We start from the raw sequence: 24,220 nt of genomic DNA, 5'->3' as shown, positions 1-24,220 counted from the left end.
CAAATGCCCGAACTGCAATCCTCATACCACATGTGAGCTCCCCCAGAGCTTTACCCCAAATAGGGGAGGGAGGAAGCACTACCATTGGGCTGCTGGGCAGAGGGGCGGATCATGTGATAAATGTCCTCCAGCACTCATGAAGAGGGGAAAGGGAGAAGCCCTTTCTGGCATATGTGTCATAGGTTCACCAAAACAGTATCAGATCAACGATTAAAAAGATCAATATTTAAGAGATCATTAATTTAACAAAAAATACAATGATATTTTTATTGCAATTGTGAAGACAAAACCAAAAGATAAGTTATAGTAGAAAAGTAAAATAATTAAGAAAAATTAAGAGTTATTAAGGGTTAATTTTGGTAGTTTGACAAAAGTAAGGAGAGCAGTTTGATAAAAACACTAAGTTTAATTTGGAAGAAGTTCAGATAGAAAATGGAAAGAAGGAAAGTGAGATTATTACTCTAATACCATATGATTATACCTAAAATTCTAATCCTATCTAAAATTTCTAAAAAACCCAGATTCTTATACCTGGCAGATGAGGTCTAACTTGTCTACACTACTCCTACCTAGAAATATATTCACTACCTACCTACCTACCTAAGCTAATCAATAAACTCTAATCACCTACAACATCCTTAAATCCGTTTCTTTATTCAACTGTCAGTAGTAAAACTTCCAGTCAATCTCTTGACTGAGAAAGAGACTGAGACAGACCTATTCTCTAGGGAATCTAGAGGCAGAAGTCTTCAACTCTCAACTGTCTCTTTCTTATATATCTCATCTCCTAGGTAACAGAATCTTCAGCTCTCTCAGAAGCCTGTCAGAACTTTTCTCAGCTGTACTACTCTTATCTAGAAATTCTTCAGCTCTTAAAGAGACAGAGGAAGATTAAGAAAATCCCTTTAACAGTTTTTTTTACAACAAAAGCAAATAAATGTATCTGAAATCTTTAAAAAATAGGTTGTGAAAACTCTTTGCTATAAATATTTATGTAAATTGAGGTCAAAAGGTAATTTAACCCAAAAGAAACTATCATTTAACACAAAAGAAAACACAAAGAACTGCCATAAAGTTCATGAAAATGTATGTATGAAATAAGTTTATGAAAGAAATTATTTTTAAAAAGTTATCTTAAATGCTAATAATCAGAGAAATGAACATTAAAGCAACCTTAAATGCCATTTTTCACCCATTTTGCTGGCACAGATAGAAAGGAAAAAAATTAATGTTTATAGAGCCCTGAAGAAACAGGCACTGCTGATAAAACTTTGAACCCATTTAATCCTTTTGGAAAACAACATGGCAAAATGAAAGCCTACATTTTGATCTACTAGTCCTAGTATCAGGAATATGCCCAAAAGAAGTTTTTACAAGAGGAAAGAAGGATCTTTCAATACAAAGCTACATTAGTCATAATAACCAAAATAGTGAAAACAACCTACATATCTAGGGCCTGAAGGATAATTTATAAACTTTTGCATGTGAACAAAATGGAATAGTATTACTACATAAAAATATAAATATGAAAAATATGATATTTTTATATAAAATGAAGCAGAGAAGAAAGCACAACCAAAACAACAATATATACAATAATATGAATATGTAATAATAAAAATATTAATAAATACCAAAAGAAAAATATAGAAGGAAAAAGTGTTCAGATGATGACATGAGAGCAAACAGAATGTTTTTATTATATTATCTTATTAATTTTTTAAAATTAGCAGACACTCAAAATTTCAAGTAACAAAATTTGGGGGTTGTTTGATAATTTTTATTTTCATTTATGACTTGCATATTTTCATTGAAAGTTATGTTTAGATCAAAAAACTAATTCTGCTCAAAGGTACAACGGACAAACTAAAAAGAGATTCTCAGTTCCTATCATAACATTAAATTAAAATTTAACTTTTTTAACATATTTACTCTGCTTCTTAGATTTGCATCTTTTTCAAAATTTCTTTCATATAAACTATAGTGGTCAGAGAAAACAACAGCTATACTGAACCATATTGTCTCTTAAAAATGAAGAAGTGAAACAGAGCTTTCAACTTAGAGAAACTGCTAAACCAGAAAAAATGAATTTCAGCAGATGATAATAATAAATTGGAAGACTGAGGACTCAATGGAACAAATCAATGGTACAGCAGTTTGGGGGAGAAAAGAGTGGCATTTACGAGAATTGTCCATTTTGGCTATTAGCAGATATGGGCTTAATATGATGAATGCTAATGGATTGACGTAAGGACTAGAAAAAAGTTGACAAAAACTAAAATATGGCAAGTTTCTGCTAACATGTCCTGAAAGTGTGGTTGTACTTAATAACTTTTTCTTCCTAATTTTTGACAATAAAGGTAGGTGAGATATGTTAATCATAGAAAGGCAGATTTGACATTCTACTTACTTAAGATAGAAATCAATGATAACATCGTTAAGAAATTCTCCATCTTCTAAGCACTCTAGGTCTTCATTAGTAACTCCTAATCCTCCTTTTGTAGGTGGTGGAGGATATACAATCAACCTAAAAAATAACAATGAAATTAAAACAAAAACAAATTAAGAGTAAAATTCTCTTAATAAAATGGAATTCTCTCACAGAAAAAGAAATAAACTATATAAGGAGAATCTATCTACAAGAAAAAAGTAAACAAAGTATTACATTTTCCTTCTTTCTTCTTAATGCATCAAATTTTACTCCCAGTTTCATTTCTCTATCCAGTCTTGCCCCATTTCCTTTCCACACTTGATCATGAATAAGTTTCCTTCTAGTTCAGTTACATCTCTCTCTCTCTCTCTCTCTCTCTCTCTCTCTCTCTCTCTAACTCTCTCTCTCTCTCTCTCTCTCTCTAACTCTCTTCTCTTTTCTCATTTTCTACTCCTCTCTCCTCTCTCTTCTCTATCTCTGTATCTGTCTGTCTCTATTTGTCTATCTGTCTCTCCTTCCCTCTCCCACTCTAACAATAACAAAGCAAAGGTTATTACTAGAGGGTCTACTTTTTTGTATATGTGTGCAGTTTGGGGAAGCCTATAAACTTCAGAATAATGGCTTTCAATGTATAACACAAAGGATTACAAACCAATTATCCTGAAATACAGTTATCAAAATATTTTTTAAAACAAGCTCAAGGATATCAAATTTAGAGCTCCTGGTATAGAAAAGTTCATTTCTTGTGCCTACTAGACAATAAGGCTAAAATGAATGCTTAGGATCCAAGTCTCCAAGAAGAAATGTGCTATATGCATTATAAAAATGCAGAAAATAAACTAAGTGGAAAACAAACTGAAACACAGTTTCTAATATGTATAAGATACTAGATACCAGACTATGTCAATCACTCTTCCTCTAGAACAGGGGTCAGCAACCTTCTTGGCTGTGAGAGCCATAAACACCACATTTTTTAAAATGTAATTTCATGAGAGCTGTACAGTGCTCACAGTGCGCGCTCCTGTAACAGTGCCTGAAAAAAAATTGACTTTATGGCTCCTGCAGAAAGAGCCATATCTGGCCCTCAAAAGAGCCAGATATGGCTCAAGAGCCATACGTTGCCGACCCCTGCTCTAGAAGCTAGTACAGAAGTTTATAAAGAAGACCACTTATGAATTATTGGCCCAAAGGTAGGTTAGGCTAATACTGAAGGAGGTATCCAGTTGAATGAAGAAAGGATGCTGGGTAAATAAGGTAATTTATGATAAGAAAGGTATAAATTATATTCCTTGAACCACTGGGATAAGATTAATTGATTTGGATTGTGATAATCCCTCCATTGGTTCTCCTTTCCCCTCTGATCATTCGTTCTCAGACTCTTTTACACTATCTGAATCCATAATCCATACTTGTCCCAATGGATATAACCTCAAGGCTCCAATGGATATAACCCCAAGGCTCCAGCCTGGGTCCTCTTTCTCATCTTTCTAACACTCTATCACTCAGTGACATCATCTACTCCCATGGACGTAATTATCATTTCTATGATATGGCTCTCTCATCCATAAATCTAGCTCTGCTTTCTCTTCAGTCCCAACTACTTATTATTTCCAACTGAATGCTCCAAAAGCATCTAAAACTCAGTGTATCTAAACACATTATCTTTCCCAAAAAAAACCTATCCTTCTCCCTAGTTCTAGGGCTCCTCCAATCATCCAGGTTTGTAACCTCAGTGTCATCCTAGGAAGCAGGTGGCACACTAGCAAGAACACTGGGCCTAGAGTCAGGAAAACCTATGCTAAGTCTGATCTCAGCTACTTCCTAGCTGTGTGACCCCCAACAAGTCATTTAACCTTGTTGGCCTCAGTTTCCTCATCTGTAAAATGAACTGGAGAAGGAAATGGCAAACCATTCTAACATCTTTGCCAAGAAAACATCAAATGGGATCATGAAGAGTTGAACATGACTGAAAGGAATGAACAACAAACAACATTTTTTTTAAATTATCATTATCCTTGCCTCTCCCTTACCTCACATATCCAATTGTTTCCAAATCCTGTTATTTTTACCTCTTTTATATCTGTACCCTTCTCTCAATCACCCAGCCATCATCATGGTAGTACAGGCCAACCTGAGACTTCTACAATAGCCTCCTAATAGGCCTTCCTTCCTCAAGTTTCTCTCCACTCCAATAACAACATTCCCACAGTTAACAAATTGTTTCTTAAAAGTGCCAAAAAGGACATACAAGTCCTTTTTTTTTTTTTAACCCTTACCTTCAGTCTGAAAATCAATACTGTATACTGGTTACAAGGCAAAAGAGTGACAAGGGCTAGGTAATGGGGGTTAAGTGACTTGCCCAGGTTCACACTGTTAGAAATTAGTTGAGGATAGATTTAAACCCAGGATTCTCCTTCTCTAGGCCTGGTTCTCAATCCACTGAGTCACCTACCTATTATAGCCCCTATACCCTTTCTTGATAAAGTTCAGTGGTTCCCTCTTACATTTAAGATGTAATATAAATTCAGTAAGAATTTCAAGCCCTTCATAACCTGTTCCTAACATGTCTTTTGGGAATTCTTATATATTTCTACTTTTAATAAACAATATAGTTGAACCAAAATGGTTTTCATACTGCTTTTCACTTATAATATTCTATTTTCTGTCCTATCTCCATACCTTTATATTGCTTGCCCCATGCCTCAAATGCACTCCCTCCTCATCTTTGCCTCTAAGAATCCTCAGATTCCCTTAAAATTCAGCTCAAGCACCACTTCCCTCCATTAAGTCTTTTTCAGTACCCCCCAACAACTAGTGCCCTCCATTCTTAAGTACCTTCTATTTATTTAGTATGTAATCATTCTGCATATACTTTCATGTGTACATATCATTTTTCTCAATAGAACTTAAAATCCCTGTGTGTATGGATTTTTTTGGAATTATATCTTCAGCATTTAGGACAATAGCTGGCATAAAATAGGTGCTTTATAATGCTCATCTGACTCCTTTGCAACCCTAATGAGCACTGTTCAAAAAAAAAAGGAAATCTAAAACAATATGTTGGTGCTATATTTTGCTATACTTTGCTTTAACTTTACTTTAACTAGTTCAATCCTTCATCTATTACATAATAACAAAAAACTGAGGAAAAAAGATCATTCAGAAGTCTAAGTGTTTAAATTGTCAATTCCTTGTGTATTCTCCCTATCACACTGGCATGAAAACCCAACTAAATGAAATGTGAATAAAATGTCAGTTCTAATATTATTTGGAAGGATTCAAAGTACCTTAAACTGGAGCACACTTAAGAGACAAATTATGTTTTTTCTATCAAAGATTCAAATGTGGAACATTTAATCCACAAAACTAAAATCACAAAGCCACTTTCATTCAAATTTAATTTGATGTTTTTCCTAAAAGACTTAACCCTTGCCAAATATGAAATTTATATTACCATTCATTTTTGAGTTACCAAAAACTAAGCAGAATAGCACCTTTTTTTAAAGTGTTTATTTTTACCTTCATAAATCAAAAGAGGACTGAAATTGCCAAAACATGATTTCACTTTTGGAAAGAGTATTTGTCTGAAAAATTTTCAATTCAAAAGACAACATTTCCAAAATTGGACAGCTGAAAAGCAGGCATGGGAATGGAAACTGCTTTTCAACCTTAAGCACTGTGCCCACCTAATACAAACATTTAGTACATACTTTTTAATTGGTCCAGTGTTTTTTACTTCTTTCCACTCATTATCATCAGGATTCGATGTAATAGAAAGTGAATAGCAACCACTACCTCTCTTCTGCAAAAGTGTATAGCTAGGTTTGGTTACATTGGAATTTGAGGCCTGACAAAAATAAAAGGCAAGAAAACAAATTATCTTTATGACTGGGCATGAATAGAAATATGTTAAATCTCAAAAATACAAAATCAAAACAAAACCTAGGATAAAGAAGAGAAAGATACCCACCAGAAATAGTACCACGTTAACAACACATAGTATATATCTATATCTATATATATTTGGCAAAGTAAAGACAAACTAAAATAATTCTTAGGATTCAAATACTGTCTCCAATATTTATTTGTGAGGTAATCATGAACAAATTACTTAGCTGCTCTAAAACTTAGTTTCTTCATCTATAAAGTAAATAGACAATTAATAGCTGAACAATTTACCTCAGAAGGCTGTTGTTAAGAAAAGTTTATAATCCTTAAAGCTTTATAAAACTGAGTTGTTATAATTGTCACTTTATAAGAAGATACAATTCCATGGCCAGAGCTTTTCTAGAAGGGAGGCATTTTGTTACAATAGAAAGAGTGCTAGAATTAAAGTCAAAAGACCTAAGTTCAAATGTCATCTATGCTACTTACCACTTGTTGACTAGGACCAGAGAGTGATTCATCCAGAGACATATGTACAAGAGACTGAACTTGAACTCAAGACTTAGTCTCTAAGGCAGACTTTCTCTATCCACTATAATGCACTGCCTCTATTTTGTTTTTATATAAAAGAAAATAAATCACTCTGGCTGGTTAGCTCAGCTAGAAAACACACAGCTTATCGGGGCAAGATCTGATTTTAAATCTTGGGTCATTTGACTCCACTCTGTCCAGTGTCACAGACTGAGCCTCATACCTGAAAAACTAATGCCACAAAGATAAAGCAGAATGTAAATTAATTAGCTCAGACTCACTGACTCTAAGGAATAAACAACATATGGGGGCAGCAAGGTAGCAGAGTGTATAAAGAGCCAGGCATGGAGTCAGGAGGTCCTGGGTTCAAATTTGAACTCAGATACTTCCTAGCTATGTGGCACTGAGCAAGTCACTTAGCCCCAATTGCCTAACCCTTACCACTCAGAAATAATTTAAAGACAGAAGGTAAAGGATTTTAAAAAATGCAAAGCATATGGTAGGTGAGTAGCATCTTCATTTGTAGAATAGGATCAAATACTATTCTGAATGCACCAATAGAGCTTACAATTTAAATTTTGTAGTAAAATATATTGCAAAGCAAACAAACAGTTTTAGCTTTTGCTGCTACTAAGCCGCCATCTTGGCTCCACCAAACACATTTTAAAATAGAAATTTATTTCCCTTAATCTACCTGTTTTAAAGATTCAAATTTAAACAGTAGGGGGTTTTGTATAAAGGATTTTGATTTGAAATAAGGAAGAATTTTCTACAATAGCACTAGTAAAATCTAAACTAAGTTCTAGTAAAAGTTGTGAAATCTCACTCTCCAGAGATTATTAGGTTTATTTTCATTTCTTCCTTCCTTAATTTCTTTCTTTCTTTTTTCTTTCATTTGATGGGGAGGAAAGAGTGCAAGGGAGAAAAAATAAGATACTTATTAATTGAAAATAATAATAAAAATTAAGTTTTAGAAAGAAAAATACAAACTTCTCTCAAGTTCATTAAAATGAGGCTAAAATACTTTCTGTGAAGATCCAAAGCAGCCTTGAAAAAATGATAAGAGGAAGAAATAGTCACATGGCCAAGGAACTTAGAGAATGAAAAGTATAAGCACAAAAAGGAATTGCATCTGAATGAACATGAAGTCATAGTTTATCAGCTGCCAAATCTCTTTGTTTTCTGATTCTTGTACTTCAATTTTAGGCTACCATTTAGTTGCTTAGGTTCATGCTATGCTAGAATTTTAAAAAAAAAAAGTGGTCCTAAGCAACATAATGGTCCAGAAAGTCCCCAAAAGTTTCAGATTTAGAGTCTTTGATATTTCAGATTATAAACTGAAGACTTGTTTTTCATACTATTCCAGTAGTCTCCTAGAGGTTTTCTCCAGGCCAAAAGAATCAGCCTACAGCTGCAGTTGCCTACAATGTTAAGTATTTTCTTCTTTGAAGGTAAAATGTATAAATAATTAACATGACACATAATTGATATTTGCCAGGAGAAGCAGAAAAATGTTTATCTTCCAGGAGTATTTTTTAAAGTAGTCTAGTTTCTCTTATGAAGTTCTCTTCATTCATAAAATTATCTTAGATATGCTCTGACCTGTGATGGAGATTCTGCCTTCATTTCAACAGCAGCCACAGGGAGATGGCAGTATTTTGATGAAGAACAATAGTAATCAATAAAAGAACTTTCTTTTGAAGATAAGCCCTGAAGCAAAGGGAGAGCCTGGTTCCAAGGTAGTGGATGGCAAAGGTCTAATGATCTCGTTTTCCTGCTCACTTCTGCCATCACTTCATTCAGTTTATCCTCCTCCTCTTCTGAAGCTGGTTTGCTCAACTCAAGGAATATGAATTCATCAGATTTAGCTAGAAAATAAAGAAGAACCCATTTTAATACTTGTTTTCATTTGTCTCTCACTGAAATGCAACAAATATTAGAATACTAATAAAAATGTTAAATGTGACTTCAAGTTCGGATGAAGCTACAAGAAATCATTATTTAACTATTACTAGAACTCATATCACTTGGTCATCTTAGTATTGTAACTGCACAATTTAAGAAATCACTAGCCAAATTTCTCTTTCTTTCCCACTATCAATTAAGAAAGCATTCAAGCCAATGACCTCTTCTCTTTTGACAAAGTATATTAACAGCAATCCTTCTTTTGACAGGAATTCTCCCTAAACTTTATCTTTCTCATTTGCTTTTTCAATTCTGAATCCTTTGAATGAATCTGTAGGTGCTAGGGGCAAGAGGTAGGATTAACTGATTAAAAGATATTGGTCCCATAAAGAATAAAACTATGCCTACTACTAATAATTCAAAATTGAAGGAAATGTTTCCTAGTTCATTTTAACCAAATTTAACCAGGCCTAAGTGCTACAAACGAAACTCTAGGTAAAAACAAAAAAAATGTATTTTTGTCTTCATAAACCTATTTATCTGACCCTATATTTTTACACATTTTGGGAAGAAAAGAAAAAAAGTTTCTATTTAAAATCTATCCAAAGCATGTGAGTGTTTCAGATATGAAACTGCAAAAATGGCCAGAAGGGGCTGTTCGAAGTAGAATGTGCTTTGTAGCTGACAAAGCAAATATGAGTCAAATTAAAGAATCAGCTGAGCACTGGCCATTAATATCAGTAAAGGGAAGACAAAATTGGTAAGAAATCATTTCTCAAACTTCTTTACACTTCTCCTGGTAAACTCTACTTTCAAAGTATCATAGATTTATAGCTGGAATAGATCTTTAGATGATTTAAACCAATCACTTTATTTTACAAAAAAGGAAACTAACGTGACTGAATTGAATCAGAAAACCTGGGTTCAAATGAAAATCTCAACACTTGCTTACTCCAAGACTACAGAAAAATCACTTTAAGCTTCAGTTTCTAAATCTTTAAAATAGGTTAAATAATATTATCTACTTCATAGAGCAATGAAGAAAGAATTTCATCAGCTTTAACTCACAATAAAAATGTTATCCAAAACTCAAAAAGTAATTATGGAGCCTGCAGATCAAAGCACACCATCTTTTACTTTAATCTTTCATGATTTTTTTAAATTGTATGTGTGGTATATATCTTTTGTCATAGCATGAAGAATATGAAAATATGTATTGCACAAATACACTAGTATAACCTATATCACACTATTTACCACCTTAGAGAGGGGAAGAGGGAAGGCGGGAAAGAATCTGAATCACAAAATGTATAACTGAAAGAAAAGGGGAGAAAACTTAAAAAAAAAAAAAAAGATACTACCTGAAATAGGTGCCTGGTCTTTCTTTTGCTGAAATTTTAAAGGTTCTTAAAGCCCAAATGTCAAAATAAAGAAAGTCACTTCAAATCAAGACTCTCTCTTATATTCAGAGCTATAGACAAAATCTTGCATTAATATTTGTTAGTGTTACCTTTCTGGAACCAAACCTTTGAAAGAATAGAAAAGTGGAATTTAACTTTGAATAACTTCGTCACTATTTATTAGAAAATGGAAGCATGTATCTCAATAGATGCAGAAAAAGCCTTTGACAAAATACAACACTCATTCTAGTGAAAACACTAGAAAGTATAGGAATAGAAGGGCCATTCCTCAAAATAATAAACAAGTTAGAAGCTTTCCCAATAAGATCAAGAGTGAAGCAAGGATGCCCATTATCACCACTATTATTTAATATTGTTCTAGAAATGCTAACAATAGCAATTAGAGAAGAAAAAAATTGAAGAGATTAAAATAGACAATGAGGAAACTAAACTATAGCTCTTTGCAGATGATGATATTATACCTAAGGATTTCCAGAAAATCAACTAAGAGACTAGTGGAAATAATTAACAACTTTAGCAAAGTTGCAGGGTACAAGATAAACCCACATAAATCATCAGCATTTCTATATATTTCAAACAAAACTCAGCAGCAGGAATTAGAAAGAGAAACTCCATTTAAAATCACTCTAGACAATATAAAATATTTAAGAATCTATCTGCCAAGACAAACACAGGAATTATATGAACACAACTACAAAACCCTTTTTATACAATTAAAAACAGATCTAAACAATTGGAAAAACATTAATTGCTCCTGGGTAGGATGAGCTAATAAAATTAAAATGACAATCCTACCCCAAATTAATCTACTTATTCAGGTGCCATACCTATCAAACTACCAAAAAACTTTTTTATATAGAATTTTGGAAAAAATATAACAAAGTTCATCTGGAAAAACAAAAGATCAAGAATATCAAGGGAAATAATGAAAAAAAAATGTGAAGGAAGGTGGCCTAGCAGTACCAGATCTTTACTGTACTATAAAGCAGCAGTCATCAAAACTGTGTGATACTGGTGAAAAAACAGAAGGGTGGATCAGTGGAAGAGACTAGGGATAAATGACCTTAGCAAGCTAGTGATCAATAAACCCAAAGACTCCAGCTTTTGGGACAAGAACTCACTATTTGACAAAAAGTGCTGGGAAAATTGGAAAATAGTATGGGAAAAATTAAGTTTAGATCAACATATCACACCCTATACTAAGATAAATTCAAAATGAGTAACTGACTTAAATATAAAGAGTGAAATCATAAATAAAATAGATAAACATAGAATAGTATAGCTGTCAGATTTGTGAGAAAGGAAGGAATTTAAGAACAAGCAAGAGATGAAGAATATTGCAAAAAGTAAAATGAATGACTGGTTATATCACATTAAAAAGGTTTTCTACAAACAAAACCAGTGCAACCAAAGTTAGAAGGAAATTATAAGGATATTAGAAATTAAGTCTTGTTATATTGGTTTAAAGATAAGAAGTAGAGAAGCTGGCTTGAGAAAGAATTGGAGTTTAAAAATATCTGAGACAGAGGGTCAGTTTCAAATGTTGACAGTTTAACGGTTTTTCTGTGACAGTCTCTAGGTGAAGCATTCTCTGAGGGGAGGAGTTAGACACGCTCTCTCTCAGAGAGAGAGAGAGAGAGAGAGAGAGAGAAAGAGAGAGAGTGAGTATGTGTGTGTGTAACTGCCACAGAAAAACAGTTAAGGGGGCAGCTGGGTAGCTCAGTGATTGAGAGCCAGGCCTAGAGACGGGAGGTACTAGGTTCAAGTCTGGCCTCAGATACTTCCTACCTGTGTGACCCTGGGCAAGTCACTTGACCCCCATTGCCTACCCTTACCACTCTTCTGCCTTGGAGCCAATACACAGTATTGATTCTAAGATGGAAGGTAAGGGTTTAAAAAAAAACTGTTAAACATTTGAAACTGACACTCTCTCTCAGCTGTTTGAAACTCCAATTCTTTCTCAAGCCAGTTTCTCTACTTCTTATGTCTAAACTAATATAACAAGACTTAATTTCTAATATTGTTCTTATAAAAGCAACAAACTAGAAAAACATTTTTATAAAAGAACTCTCTGAAAAAGGTTTGATTTCCCAAATATATAAGGAACTAAGTCAAATTCACAAAAAAAATCAAGCCATTCCCCAATGGACAAATGGTCAAGGCACATGAATAGGCAGTTTTAACACAATGAAATCAAAACTATCAATCACATGAAAAAGTGTTCTAAGGGGCAGCTGGGTAGCTGAGTGGAGTGAGAGTCAGGCCTAGAGACAGGAGGTCCTAGGTTCAAACCCGGCCTCAGCCACTTCCCAGCTGTGTGACCCTGGGCAAGTCACTTGACCCCCCACCCTTACTACTCTTCCACCTATGAGACAATACACCGAAATTAAGGGTTTAAAAAAAAAAGTGTTCTAAATCCCTCCTGATTAGAGAAATGCAAATTTGAAACAACTCTGAGGTACCACCTCACACCTAGCAGACTGGCCAATATGGCAGCAAGGGGATGTGGCAAAATTGGGACATTAATACACTGCTGGTGAAGTTGTGAATTGGTCCAACTATTCTGGAGGTTAATTTGGAACTATGTGCAAAGGGCTTTAAAAGAATGCCTGCCCTTTGATCCAGCCATACCACTGCTGGGTTTATACCCCAAAGAGATAATAAGGGAAAAGACTTGTACAAAAAATATTTATAGCCCTGTTCTTTGTGGTAGCAAAAAATTGGAAAATGAGAGGGTGTCCATTGATTGGGGAATGGCTGAACAAATTGTGGCATCTTATGGCAATGGAATATTATTGTGCTGAAAGGAATGATGAACTGGAGGAATTCCATGTGAACTGGAATGACCTCCAGGAATTGATAGAGTGAAAGGAGCAGAACCAGGAGAACACATTAATGCAGAGTGAAAGGAGCAGAACCAGGAGAACATTGTATACAGAGACTGATACATTATGGCATAAACGTAATGGACTTTTCTATTAGCAGCAATGCAATGACTCAGGACAATCCAGAGGAACTTGGGAGAAGAATGCCATCCACAGCCAAAGAAAGAACTGTGGAAACAGAAATGCATTAGAAAAATATATGATCAAACACATAGTTTAATATGGATATGATTAGGGTGGTTTTGATGTTAAAGGATCACTCTATTGTGAATATGAATAACATGGAAATAGGTTTTGAACAGTGATACATGTATATAGCCCAGTGGAACTGCTTGTCAGCTTCGGGAGGAGGAGGAAAGAGAAGGGGGGACCATGAATCATGTAATCATGGAAAAATATTCTAAAGAAAAAAAGAAAAAAAAAGAAAATGGAAGTATGATCTAAAGTTGCTTAAAATGGCTGTTAATCAACAGAATTCCAGATGTAGATACTCAGAAAATCCACCCACTTACCTCACATTTCAGTTTAAATCATAAATATGAGGAGGAATAATATGTTAAATACAGAAAAGTTACATATAGCACTAAACCAAATAATTATGTGAATGCTTAAAAAAGAAATTAGAAAAGGAGACCAATCTCTTTATAAATCTTCTCTGGAACTGCAGAATTTTAAAATCCATTTTAAACTTACATAGTTGCCTTAAAACAGATTTCCCAAGTTGGTTTTCAATCATTTCTAGGTAATCTGAAGAGGTCCAGAGGAAAATGATGGAATTTCTCCTTTTGCAATGATCATCATCTTTATGTGTCCAAAGGCCAAACTTTTTTAAATGAATGGTATCCACTAACAATGAAATCTTATTGAGAGACACTAAAGAAAACAAACCAAAAAAAAAGTTTTAAACTTTACATCATAATTTAAGAAATTAATTTAAGATGTTATATGTCTACTTCAAGAGACTCCCTAGGAGGTATTTACTCCTCAGACTAGAATTTAAGGTACTTCCCAATCTGGCTTTCAATGATCTTTTCAGCCCTGTCCTAAATTACTATCCTTCGTGAATTTTATGTTAAAGATAAAATGAAATTATTATATAGCTATCCCCTGCATTCAGAATTCCACATCCCACCTTCATGAATTGATCTGCAGAAGTCACTCTCCCACTCCTTTAATGGAATGTACTTCCCTCTCCCCTTCATCCTTGCCTATCTGAACTTATCTTCCTAAAAGACTTAACAAAAGTACTGTTAGTGTTCTTTTCCTCCTCCAATTCCCTTATATTTAGTTTAAAGTGAACACATTATATCCTCTAGAATGTAAGACACTTAAGAAATGGAACTATTTTAAAGTTTTTGTCTCTCTGTCCCCAGCACTTTGTATATAGTAGGCGTTTAATAAATATTAATTTAATTGAACTCCTAAGCTTTACCTCAAGGATGTGGACCTAATTACAAGAAGGAATGTCATATCAAAACCAAAAAGAAATACAGCAATTAACATGTACTTAAACATTAGAGGGTCTGGTTTCTTAGAGCTTATAATTTATTAAAAAGGAAAATTGGAGAAAAGTTTCCTTGAGTTAAAAACCTAGCCCATTTAAATCTCTTACTGTGAGCTATGATTCGAAAAGTTTAAAAGAGTTGAGTGCCATCATTAAAAATTCTGAAACAGTATTCGTGATTGAGAAGCCAGGCAAAATTCAAATCATAGTTGGTGAATTACTGATATATATTAAAAGGGTGACATCTTTCTACAAAAGCCTTACTTCTCCCCCAGAAACATTTGCTTTCAACTACATGCACTATATATAACAAATTATGAGGAGCAATAAAAAGCAATAAATATCAGGACAAATTTCCTTTCTAAATCTCCCAGGTAAAGACAGTGTCTCTTATCAGTATCAGTGTCTCTTCTTGAAATACTTTTTAATATTCAACTGGTCTCCTTTCTGCCTAAACAATAGTCAAAGAAACTTGGAAATAAGAATTGAAAGATAACTTAAACTCAATCAGGAAACTTAATTAAGGGATCAGAATCATGGAAACAAAGAGCTATATGCCTGAAGTATGTGCTTTGCCTATTTCAGGACAGCTTCCATAGATCCTCATAATTTCCTTAACATTTCCTTGCCACCTATTCTAATTCCTGATTAAACTATTCATCTCCAGTGGCAGCACTTCCTACCTTCTCTATAGGGCCCCAAAATGACAGCTCTTTGCTTAGATGTGTTTCCCCCTTTAATTTGTGTCCCAAAGCACTCAGCACAATGCCAAGCACTTAATATTTCTTGATTAGACTTGACTCTTCTTCTCAATTCTGATAAAATACTGTTGAAGCCTCTCCCTTTTCCAGCAACTGAACTAAATTAAGGAAAAATATGCTCTCAGATTTCAACTCCCCACCTCCCCTCCACCTCCAACAAGAACCTGCCTTTTCCAAACACTTCATTCCTTCTCTTCCAAGTGTGAGTCACCATTTCCATGGGCTAAGAAGTCACAAAGGGTCCATTCTATAGAGCTCTCCCTGTCACACATTTATCCTACTAGTTCTTATAGCAGTTCCAAAATGAAAAATCACTGACTGCTGTTGGATAAACACTCAAAATATTTATTTCATTCCTATACTGATTCACAAACATTAAGTAGCCTCTATATTCAAATCACTGTGCTAAGTTCCATTAAAGGAATGAAAAGATGAATTAATGAAATAAATATCTTTATTTGTTGGTCTAACTATGTCTTTACACTGCCACATAATTAATTCTTTAAATTGTTCCTTAAAAATATCTCATATCTACACCAGGATATAACTTGGCTATCAAATTTATACTGATATATAGTTTATTCTGCTTAAATGGCATTTTTCCTTTCAGCACTTCTAAATAATAACATCGTTATATTTCTTAGTTTCACCCTACACTAATCTCTTCCAAGTATGACTTTTTTGATAAAAGAAATGCATTTTTGAAGTTAGCTAAAGAGAATTCTGATAAATTGAACCATATTTCCCTTTAAACTTCTGAATTTTATTACGAAATTAAAGATAAAAACCTGGCTATAAAAGAACTTCATCTTTAATTAAAAGCAGAAATTATCTAAGAATATAGCAAATTCTAAAAAATAAAATATGAAAAATACTTTACTAAAAAACTTAATGCATCACAAAGTACCAATAATATACTGAAACTTTCTAATATTTGTTGATCAATTTTTATCTTCTAGACTACTAAAGTTGCAATATCTCACAGTAGCTCTAATAACAATTCTTAATATGTTTACTTAGTATCATACAATATTGTATGGGCTGACTTTACAATCACCAACATCATTACCCTGATTGAAAATTTCCAAATTTCTGCAGAGTGGACTTCTGTGGAAATAAGTTTATACTTATAGCTTTCCATACTCTTCTATAGCCCCTGTTTAAAATAATCCTCACCTCATTTGCCTCCTCATTTCCTTCAACCTCAGGCGAAAGTATCGCCTCTATCCTTTAACTTTTTTTTGTAATGTCAGTAGTTTTTTGAAAGAAAAATAAAAGAAAAAAGAAAGAAAAAGGAAATGCTCTAGGATTGCTTGAGCATAAGGTAGAGATCAATTCCCCAGGCCATTTTTCCTTACTTAAATATCCCAAGGATCTCCAATTTTTCCTTACTTAAATATCCCAAGGATCTCCAGTCTGCATACTCTCTAACAACAAAGATGCCAGCCAATTTAGTGTTGGTCTTCAAGAGTTAGAGTAATTAAAACAACAGCTCCCTGCCAAACTTAGCTTTCCCATCTAGGAGCACAGACATATAGTGAATCACTGGGTTCAGGCTCAAAACCTTTCAAGATTGATAGAACTTGCAAAGACTTGTGTTCTACTGCTAAAACCCTGAAGAACCAAGATCTTTTTATACAACTAGAAATAATATAAAATTATACCTCATTTAGTCCACTATCATCAATCTCCACAATTCCTACATGCCTTAAAATACTATTTTATAATGTTCATCATTCCCCAAGCTTCTCCCTATATAATTTGTCCTTTGATATACTTATTTTTGCATATTCCCAAACTATTCCAATACTGCATTATTTTAAGAATACTTTTAGTAATTTAAAGACATTTTCAAAATCAATAATGTTCAAAATGCTGAAAACTACTAAACTGACTCTTAACTATTACTAAATTCTTTTAGTTATATAAAGTGCCATAATGAAAAGTAATTAGGAACAAAAAGGTACTTGGAAGAGAATAAAGTAATTTAAAATATTTTCAAACTGGCAGAAACAATTTATTTTATACACAGAATTACAATGAAAATAGCAGGTCATGAAGTAGTAATCACTTACCTTGAAATGGAATTTTTATGTACTTTGTCGTGAACTTAAAGGAAAATTAAAAAGTACAAGTTAGTTTTGCCAAGTTATTACTAAAATAGTTTTCAAACTTTTTCAAAGTATAAGCTCATATCCTATAGTCTATACTATAAAAATTAGTGTTCCTTTATCAGTCAACCAAGTAAATGTTCTAATTTGAAATTTTCACATCATGAACATATTTCTCATACGCTCAGTTTTGAAACTAATAATGATCATTAAATTACAATAATGCCTTCCTTCATGTATAAAACTGTCCTTCACTGATACAGAAATGAATACGTCAAAATGCTTTTATCAGGGGGCAGCTGGGTAGCTCAGTGTCGATTGAGGGCCAGGCCTAGAGACGGGAGGTCCTAGGTTCAAATCCGGCCTCAGATACGTCCCAGCTGTGTGACCCTGGGCAAGTCACTTGACCCCCATTGCCTACCCTTACCACTCTTCCACCTATAAGTCAATACACAAAAGGGCTTAAAATAAAAAAAAATTTTTTTTTAAAAATGCTTTTATCAGACTAGAAAGAACATAATATCCACCTAATTTACATCTATCATACTATCATATCTAACACCCAAATTAAAAATTAAAAAGCATTGCTTTATCCTCCCCCCACACTTTGCCCTTACTTGTCCTTTTGAGATACTTGCTATTTTTAATCCACTTTTCTATGTCATAACCATTTCTTTCCTAAAAGTTCTCCACCAACATTTTATTTCCATTATTCTCAAAATTATAGAAATTTTGCTATGAATTTTGTGCAATTACAGATGATAAATTTATGCACATTGTGTTGTTTAAAAATATTCTAAGCCCTGGGAGATTACTCTCCCAGGACTCCCTGCTACAACTTCCCCTGACACCTCCCACTTCCTTTATTGGAGAAAGTATAAAATAGAATTTTGGTGCCTTTTCTCTCTCTGGACCCTGGAGACTCTCTTGGCCCTGAGCTCTCTCTCGGCACCTTTTTTCAGAGATCTACCTCCTAGCTTCCCTAGACCTCCCCTTTTCTAATCTAAATAAACCTAGTTATTCTAACAATAAGTGCTACCTGATCTTTATTAAGCTCTGAAGAGAGAGCTCGGGTCAATTTCCCCTCCTGGGCTTGGAGGCTATCCCGGTTACCCTTCCTCAGGTTTCCCCACCTTCTTTTCCCTTTCTACCCTACCTTTCCCTTCTACTTCCAAAACATCCATTAACATTATCTCAAGATCAAATTTGTGAAAATGGCTGGCTAAGATTCATAATGAATTCAGAATAGTATAAAGCAAAGTGACTCCCACTTAAGGCTCAAATTCATAATACTGGCCCCCCAAATAAATGTCCTTTGACTAATCAAACTAATAAAAGGTTTCAATAAAAATAGCAGAAAATTTCCAGTGAAGTACTGGGCTACATAGTATTGGTTCTAAGAAGGAAGGCAAGGGTTTAAAAAAAAAAAATGATGAGGGTTGAGTTCCTTCTTAATTAATAAAAGAATGTCAGAAAATGGTCAACTAACTTTGTATAAACCTTTTCACTGTGGACCCATTCATTCGAGTCATTTGGTCATATAACTATTGAAAGAGAAGTCAGAGCAGTAACCAAAAGTCACCAGAATACTCTAGTGCCATGCTGGCAAACCTATGCCATGCATGCCGGAGGGGGCTGCTCCTCTCCCCACTTCCACCATGCCTGAGGACATTTCTTCCATCATGGGCCCCTCTGTCCAGCAGCCCAATGGGAACACTTCCTCCCTCCTCCCCTGTCTGGGATAAGACAAGGATGGGGGTGGGGGTGGGCACTCACATGCAGCATGAGGATTGCAGTTTGGGCACTTGATCTCTAAAAGATTCACCATCACTGCTCTTGTACCAAACTTTTGTTTGCACTTATCCAATACAATGAATTGATATTTTCCATTCTCAGTGGATTATCAAAAATCTGTCAGAATTCTTACAAAGTCTACCAAATGGGTAGTGTTCTCTTTCTAGATAGCATGGGCTAACAAAACAGGAAATGACTACAGAAATGTGGCTTATGAATGTGGCTTATGAATAAAATGTAATATTTCTCCTGCTTGCTTCTGAACTTCCTCCTCTCAGGCCCCTACCTACACTGGAAATGCCAAACCAGTGCAGGTCCCCTTCCACACTTTTCACAATCTGGTCCCTAGTTATAGGAATTGGATAACAAAGCTGCCAGTCTACAACTGTTCCCACATCCTGCAGGGTCCAGGTGAGCCCGGAACATCCTCTCACCTTGGTATATATTCTCTCTCACTAGCAGCTGGAGTTTTCTGCCCATGGTCACTCCTAACTAGACCCCACTCCCAATGTCCACAGAACTCTCTGTCTCCCTCTGCCACCCAAAGCTATGGAAATGACTCAGTGACTTTTTCTTGGACTTCCCTGTAAGGATTTGATCTGGTACATTTTCTAGAACTGTCTGGAGGAGTTCCTGGGTGTTTCCTGCTTGTTTCTTGCTATTCTACCATCTTGACTTCCCCATAATATTTCTTGAAGTCTAGGAGTTGTTCATTATATGGCACTAACCTTATATATTTACTGTTTTACATTACATTTAAACTACATGCCATAAGAACCACATTCATCCCACTCTACTAGATAATCACCCCCTTGAAAGATTGTATTTATATCTCTATTCATACTTGTGTTTATTCATATCACTTCTCATCCTTTCCCTTCCTCCCTTTACTCTAGCACAGTACATGTAGTAGCCATTCAAATAGCAGGCTGAATTAAGGAGATAAAATTATACCTCTACATGTAGTAGCCATTCAAATAGCAGGCTGAATTAAGGAGATAAAATTATACCTCTACACTTTTCTCCAATAATTTTCTCTGTTATCTACTTCTTTTTACAACTTCTTGGGTCTTTGCATAAAGTTAATAATAGCAGTCCATAAATTTATAGATATATAATTTATGAATAATCTACATACATGAACCACTACTAAAGATTTTGCCCATCCAAAGTGCTTAAAGCTTCGCTTGAGTTCCTAAGCAGAAGTTCTTAACCTGGGGTGCAAAAAACTTACTTCTTTGTTTTAGTATTTTAAGAACTGTTTTTCAACATAATTGGTTTCTTTTGTAATCTTAATCTTTTTTGTGTTACAGACCCCTCTGGTAGTTTGGTGAAGCCTATGGACCCCTTCTCAGAATTATTCTTGTTGAGTTGTTTCAGTCATATTTAACTCTTCATAGCCCCATTTGAGGTTTTCTCGGCAAAGATACTAGAGTGGTTTGTTTGCCATTTCCTCCTCTAGCTCATTTTATAGATGATGAAACTGAGACAAACAGGGTAAAGTGTCTGAGGCCAGGTGTGAACTCAGGATGATGTCTTCCTGACTCTAGGACCAATATTCTATCCATTGTGCCACCTCGTTGCCCTTCTCAGAATAATGTTCTAAATAAAATTCAGTGAATTACAAAAGAAATAAAACATGAATGGGAAAAAATAAAATGTAATTTTTTTATTCCCAAGTTGACAAACTCTGAAACCAAGTTAAGAATGCTTGATCTGAATCAAAGAAGTTGTCATTAGATAACCATCTCCCATACCTACTGCTCCCCTTTGTACTGTGTGTTCCCCTACTCCATACTATCTTTTCAGGCTTTGGCTTGTGGATTCAAATTCCTGTCGCTTGTTTGATGTCTTAGATTTTGCTATCCTGAAACTTCTGGTTTGACCCAGAAGGATATTGCTTATTCTTTTGGATCAGGATTTAGACCATGTCCTGCTTCCTTGCAAAGCTGTTATACTTAGGTCCAATAATTATTGGAATTCGCCAACTCCCAATGGGTAAGGATGTGACAATAAAATCCTGACTTTCCAGGAAGAATCTCGTAGAGCAAAACTCCTCCTTCAGCCTGATGAGAATTGTAGGCAACGAAAAAAAATCCCTTCAGCTTAGTCAAAATCCAAGAAGAAAGTGAAGTTCAGTTATTTCCAGTTGTAGACCCACAATTCCTTTCTACCCAGAATCCTTTCCCAAGGCTTCTCTCAAAATTCCCTTCCTTCAACTAGCCCTAGAAATGAGACTATCCCTAACTTATTCCTACATTATGACCCTGAGCAAATCACTTAACTCCAATTGCCTAACCCTTACCACTCTTCTGCCTTAGAACTGATATTTAGTACTGATTTTAAGACAGAAGGTAAGAGTTTTTTTAAAAAAAGTAATTTTAATGCAATGTTTAGAGATGATCCCAAGAAGGCAGTTTGGTATGAGTTAGAGAATCAGGGCTGTAATTGCCAGTTATTAGCTCTCTGAATTTAGGCAAATCACCCAATTTTTCTGAGTCTTTGTTTCTTACTCTGAAATCTAAAGCACTTTGTAAACCTTAAATTTCTGTGTAAAAATATGTAATTATTACAGTTTGAGTAATTGGAAACTATGAGAATTGACAATGACAAGACTGAAGATAGAGAATTTAATGCAGAAATAATTACTTTAAAAATCCAAAACATATGATAAAAATGAATCTCTAAATCCTTCTATTGGTATTTTACTCAAAAAAATTCACAAAAAATACAAAAGTATCTCAAGCTAAAAATACTTACAGTAACAAAACCACTAGAAATGCCTTTTATGCTGCCAATGTAAACAGAGGTAAATGTAATATCCAAGTGTAGATCCATCTCATTACTGGGTATAATACAAGAAAAATTATCCATGACAAGACTTTCTGGGAATACATTTGGTGAAACCTAGAAAGAAATAAAGGATAAAATGAACTGTATAAGTATTAAGTGAATATCAACTATTGAAAAAATTAATGTACATTTTCTTTTAAATACCTTCTATTATATTTATATTTATTAATTCATTCTTATATAATCATCGTATATTGTCATCTAAAATTTTTAAGTTAAATTGAATCATTTCCAAGTTCTTTTCCAAGTAGAACTATTCTGTGATTCACAATTCTGTGATTTACCAACACCTGCAATTTACACTGAAAAGCAGTGAGTGGCAAATCAAACAACCACTTTGGACACATCTTGTTCAGTAAAATCAATGAGTTTACCTTGCAAAAAAAATTTTTTTCTAAATAACTATCTGTCCCAAAATTAATTCCATAAAGAAAAACAGTTCAAAAACTATATCTAGTCTGAATCCAAATCAATGTCATTGAAGTTAATGACTTAGTTATTCAAAGAAAGATCTCCTCTAAAAAGCTTAATTCATTTTTGGCATTCAGTTGTAATAGGGTACCGTAACAAACCAAGATATAACTTCTGGTAAGCACACAAGTGGTAACTGTATGAATCTAAGACAGTATCCTTTGTCATGTCAATCCTATTTGCTTTACCATTATGAGATCTATATGCTTATTATTACCTGTAGAGGCAAATGCTACTCATCATCACTTAAACTCACACAATATATTGCTCCTATTCAAACTAAATAATTTTGTTCAAATTCTCTCTAGAGATGTAATATTTTTAGACTCACTTTCTTTGTATTGCCATCTGTCCAGCCTGCACTCACATTCCCTTTCAGTATGTCAAATATTTTAGGCAGAGCACAGTCATGTGTAGTACAGCTGCTGGCCCAGTTCATATCATCAAAATAGAATATTTTTTACTGTCATATCCTTTGACTACCTGTACTCACCAACTACGTGAAGAAAATAAAAGGTAGGAAACCAATCTCAGTCACAGATATTTGCTATGATAGGTGCAAATGCCTATGCAAGTTAGGCTAATTTTTCCTTTAAAGGCACTGAATCCACCTTTGAGTCTTAATTAGTTCAGAGGACTAAAGGCTTCATTATTTCCTGATCACCAAAGTACAAAGCAGCTACAAAGAGCCCAAAGAGCTCTCAGATGAATCAATTCAAAGTATCTCCTCAATGCTTATCCTTGCTGAATATCCTTTTGCTACAGCTAAGTAAAGCTCTTTTTTTTTTTGTTAAATGCTGAATCATATGCAAGTATTTATTTCATTTTGTTCCAAAATATAATGTAAATTACCAAAAGATTGGCCTAAATCAGGCCCAGTCAGAATATCTCCAATCAAATGGAAAAAAATTTGAATATTTTTTAAATAAGTGGAGTAAAGAAAAGGAAAAGTTTCACTAGGTCGTCACAATTTGTAAGACATAATTAGAACCTTAAAATAACAAATTAAATTTTCTTATATTCATTGTTAACGAAGACCTCCAAGAGTCTAACTTTGGAGGGAATATACTCTCAGGTTTCATTACTAGAGACTTTATTCTGCAAAATTTTGCTCAATGTAATATATAAATGATGTTCAATCATTTTCAGTTTTGTCCAACTCTTCATGACCCCATTTGGGGTATTCTTGGCAGAGATACTAGAGTGATTTGCCATTTCCTTCTCTAGCTAATTTTACAGATGAGAAAACGGAGGCAAATGGGGATAAATTACTTACCTAGAGTCATATAACTATGAGTGTCTGAGGCCAGATTTGAACTCAGAAAGACTCCATGTCTGGAACTATCCCCTGTACCACCTAGCTACTCTTAAATAGCAAGAGTCAAATTTGTCTCAGCATTAATGAAGATCAATTTATTCCCTTAAAGATTTCTGTGTTGCAAATTTTAGTGTTTGGTGCTACCTGCTTCATTGTATTCATTCTCATATAGGAATACTACTTAATTTCTTAACTTGATGTCATTTTATACATCAACTTGTATGTTACTAAGGTAGTATTATTCATTTAAAGGTTTTTAACTCAATATGGTCAATTGAATTTTTTAAATTTTAAATTGTTCTCATTTATTAAAATTTAGGTAAATTATTTAAAAACTTAATTCAACAGAT

At 34.2% G+C, this 24,220-nt stretch overlaps 1 protein-coding gene across 1 annotated transcript in view; it reads right to left on the bottom strand.

Annotated features, from left to right (window-relative positions):
* Window positions 1-24,220, bottom strand: part of SENP7 (SUMO specific peptidase 7) — a 161,802-nt gene that overhangs the window by 36,276 nt on the left and 101,306 nt on the right. The window contains exons 11-16 of the mRNA XM_044670123.1: window positions 21,989-22,135; window positions 17,399-17,432; window positions 13,752-13,931; window positions 8,450-8,715; window positions 6,142-6,278; window positions 2,411-2,527 (exon numbers count right to left, since the gene is read on the bottom strand). Coding sequence (XP_044526058.1) covers window positions 2,411-2,527; window positions 6,142-6,278; window positions 8,450-8,715; window positions 13,752-13,931; window positions 17,399-17,432; window positions 21,989-22,135 — 881 coding nt within the window. The remainder of the gene's footprint in view (window positions 1-2,410; window positions 2,528-6,141; window positions 6,279-8,449; window positions 8,716-13,751; window positions 13,932-17,398; window positions 17,433-21,988; window positions 22,136-24,220) is intronic.

This window comes from Gracilinanus agilis, chromosome 3 (assembly GCF_016433145.1).
Source record: "Gracilinanus agilis isolate LMUSP501 chromosome 3, AgileGrace, whole genome shotgun sequence".
Lineage (NCBI taxonomy): Eukaryota > Metazoa > Chordata > Mammalia > Didelphimorphia > Didelphidae > Gracilinanus > Gracilinanus agilis.
This window is presented reverse-complemented; position numbering and strand designations above follow the sequence as displayed.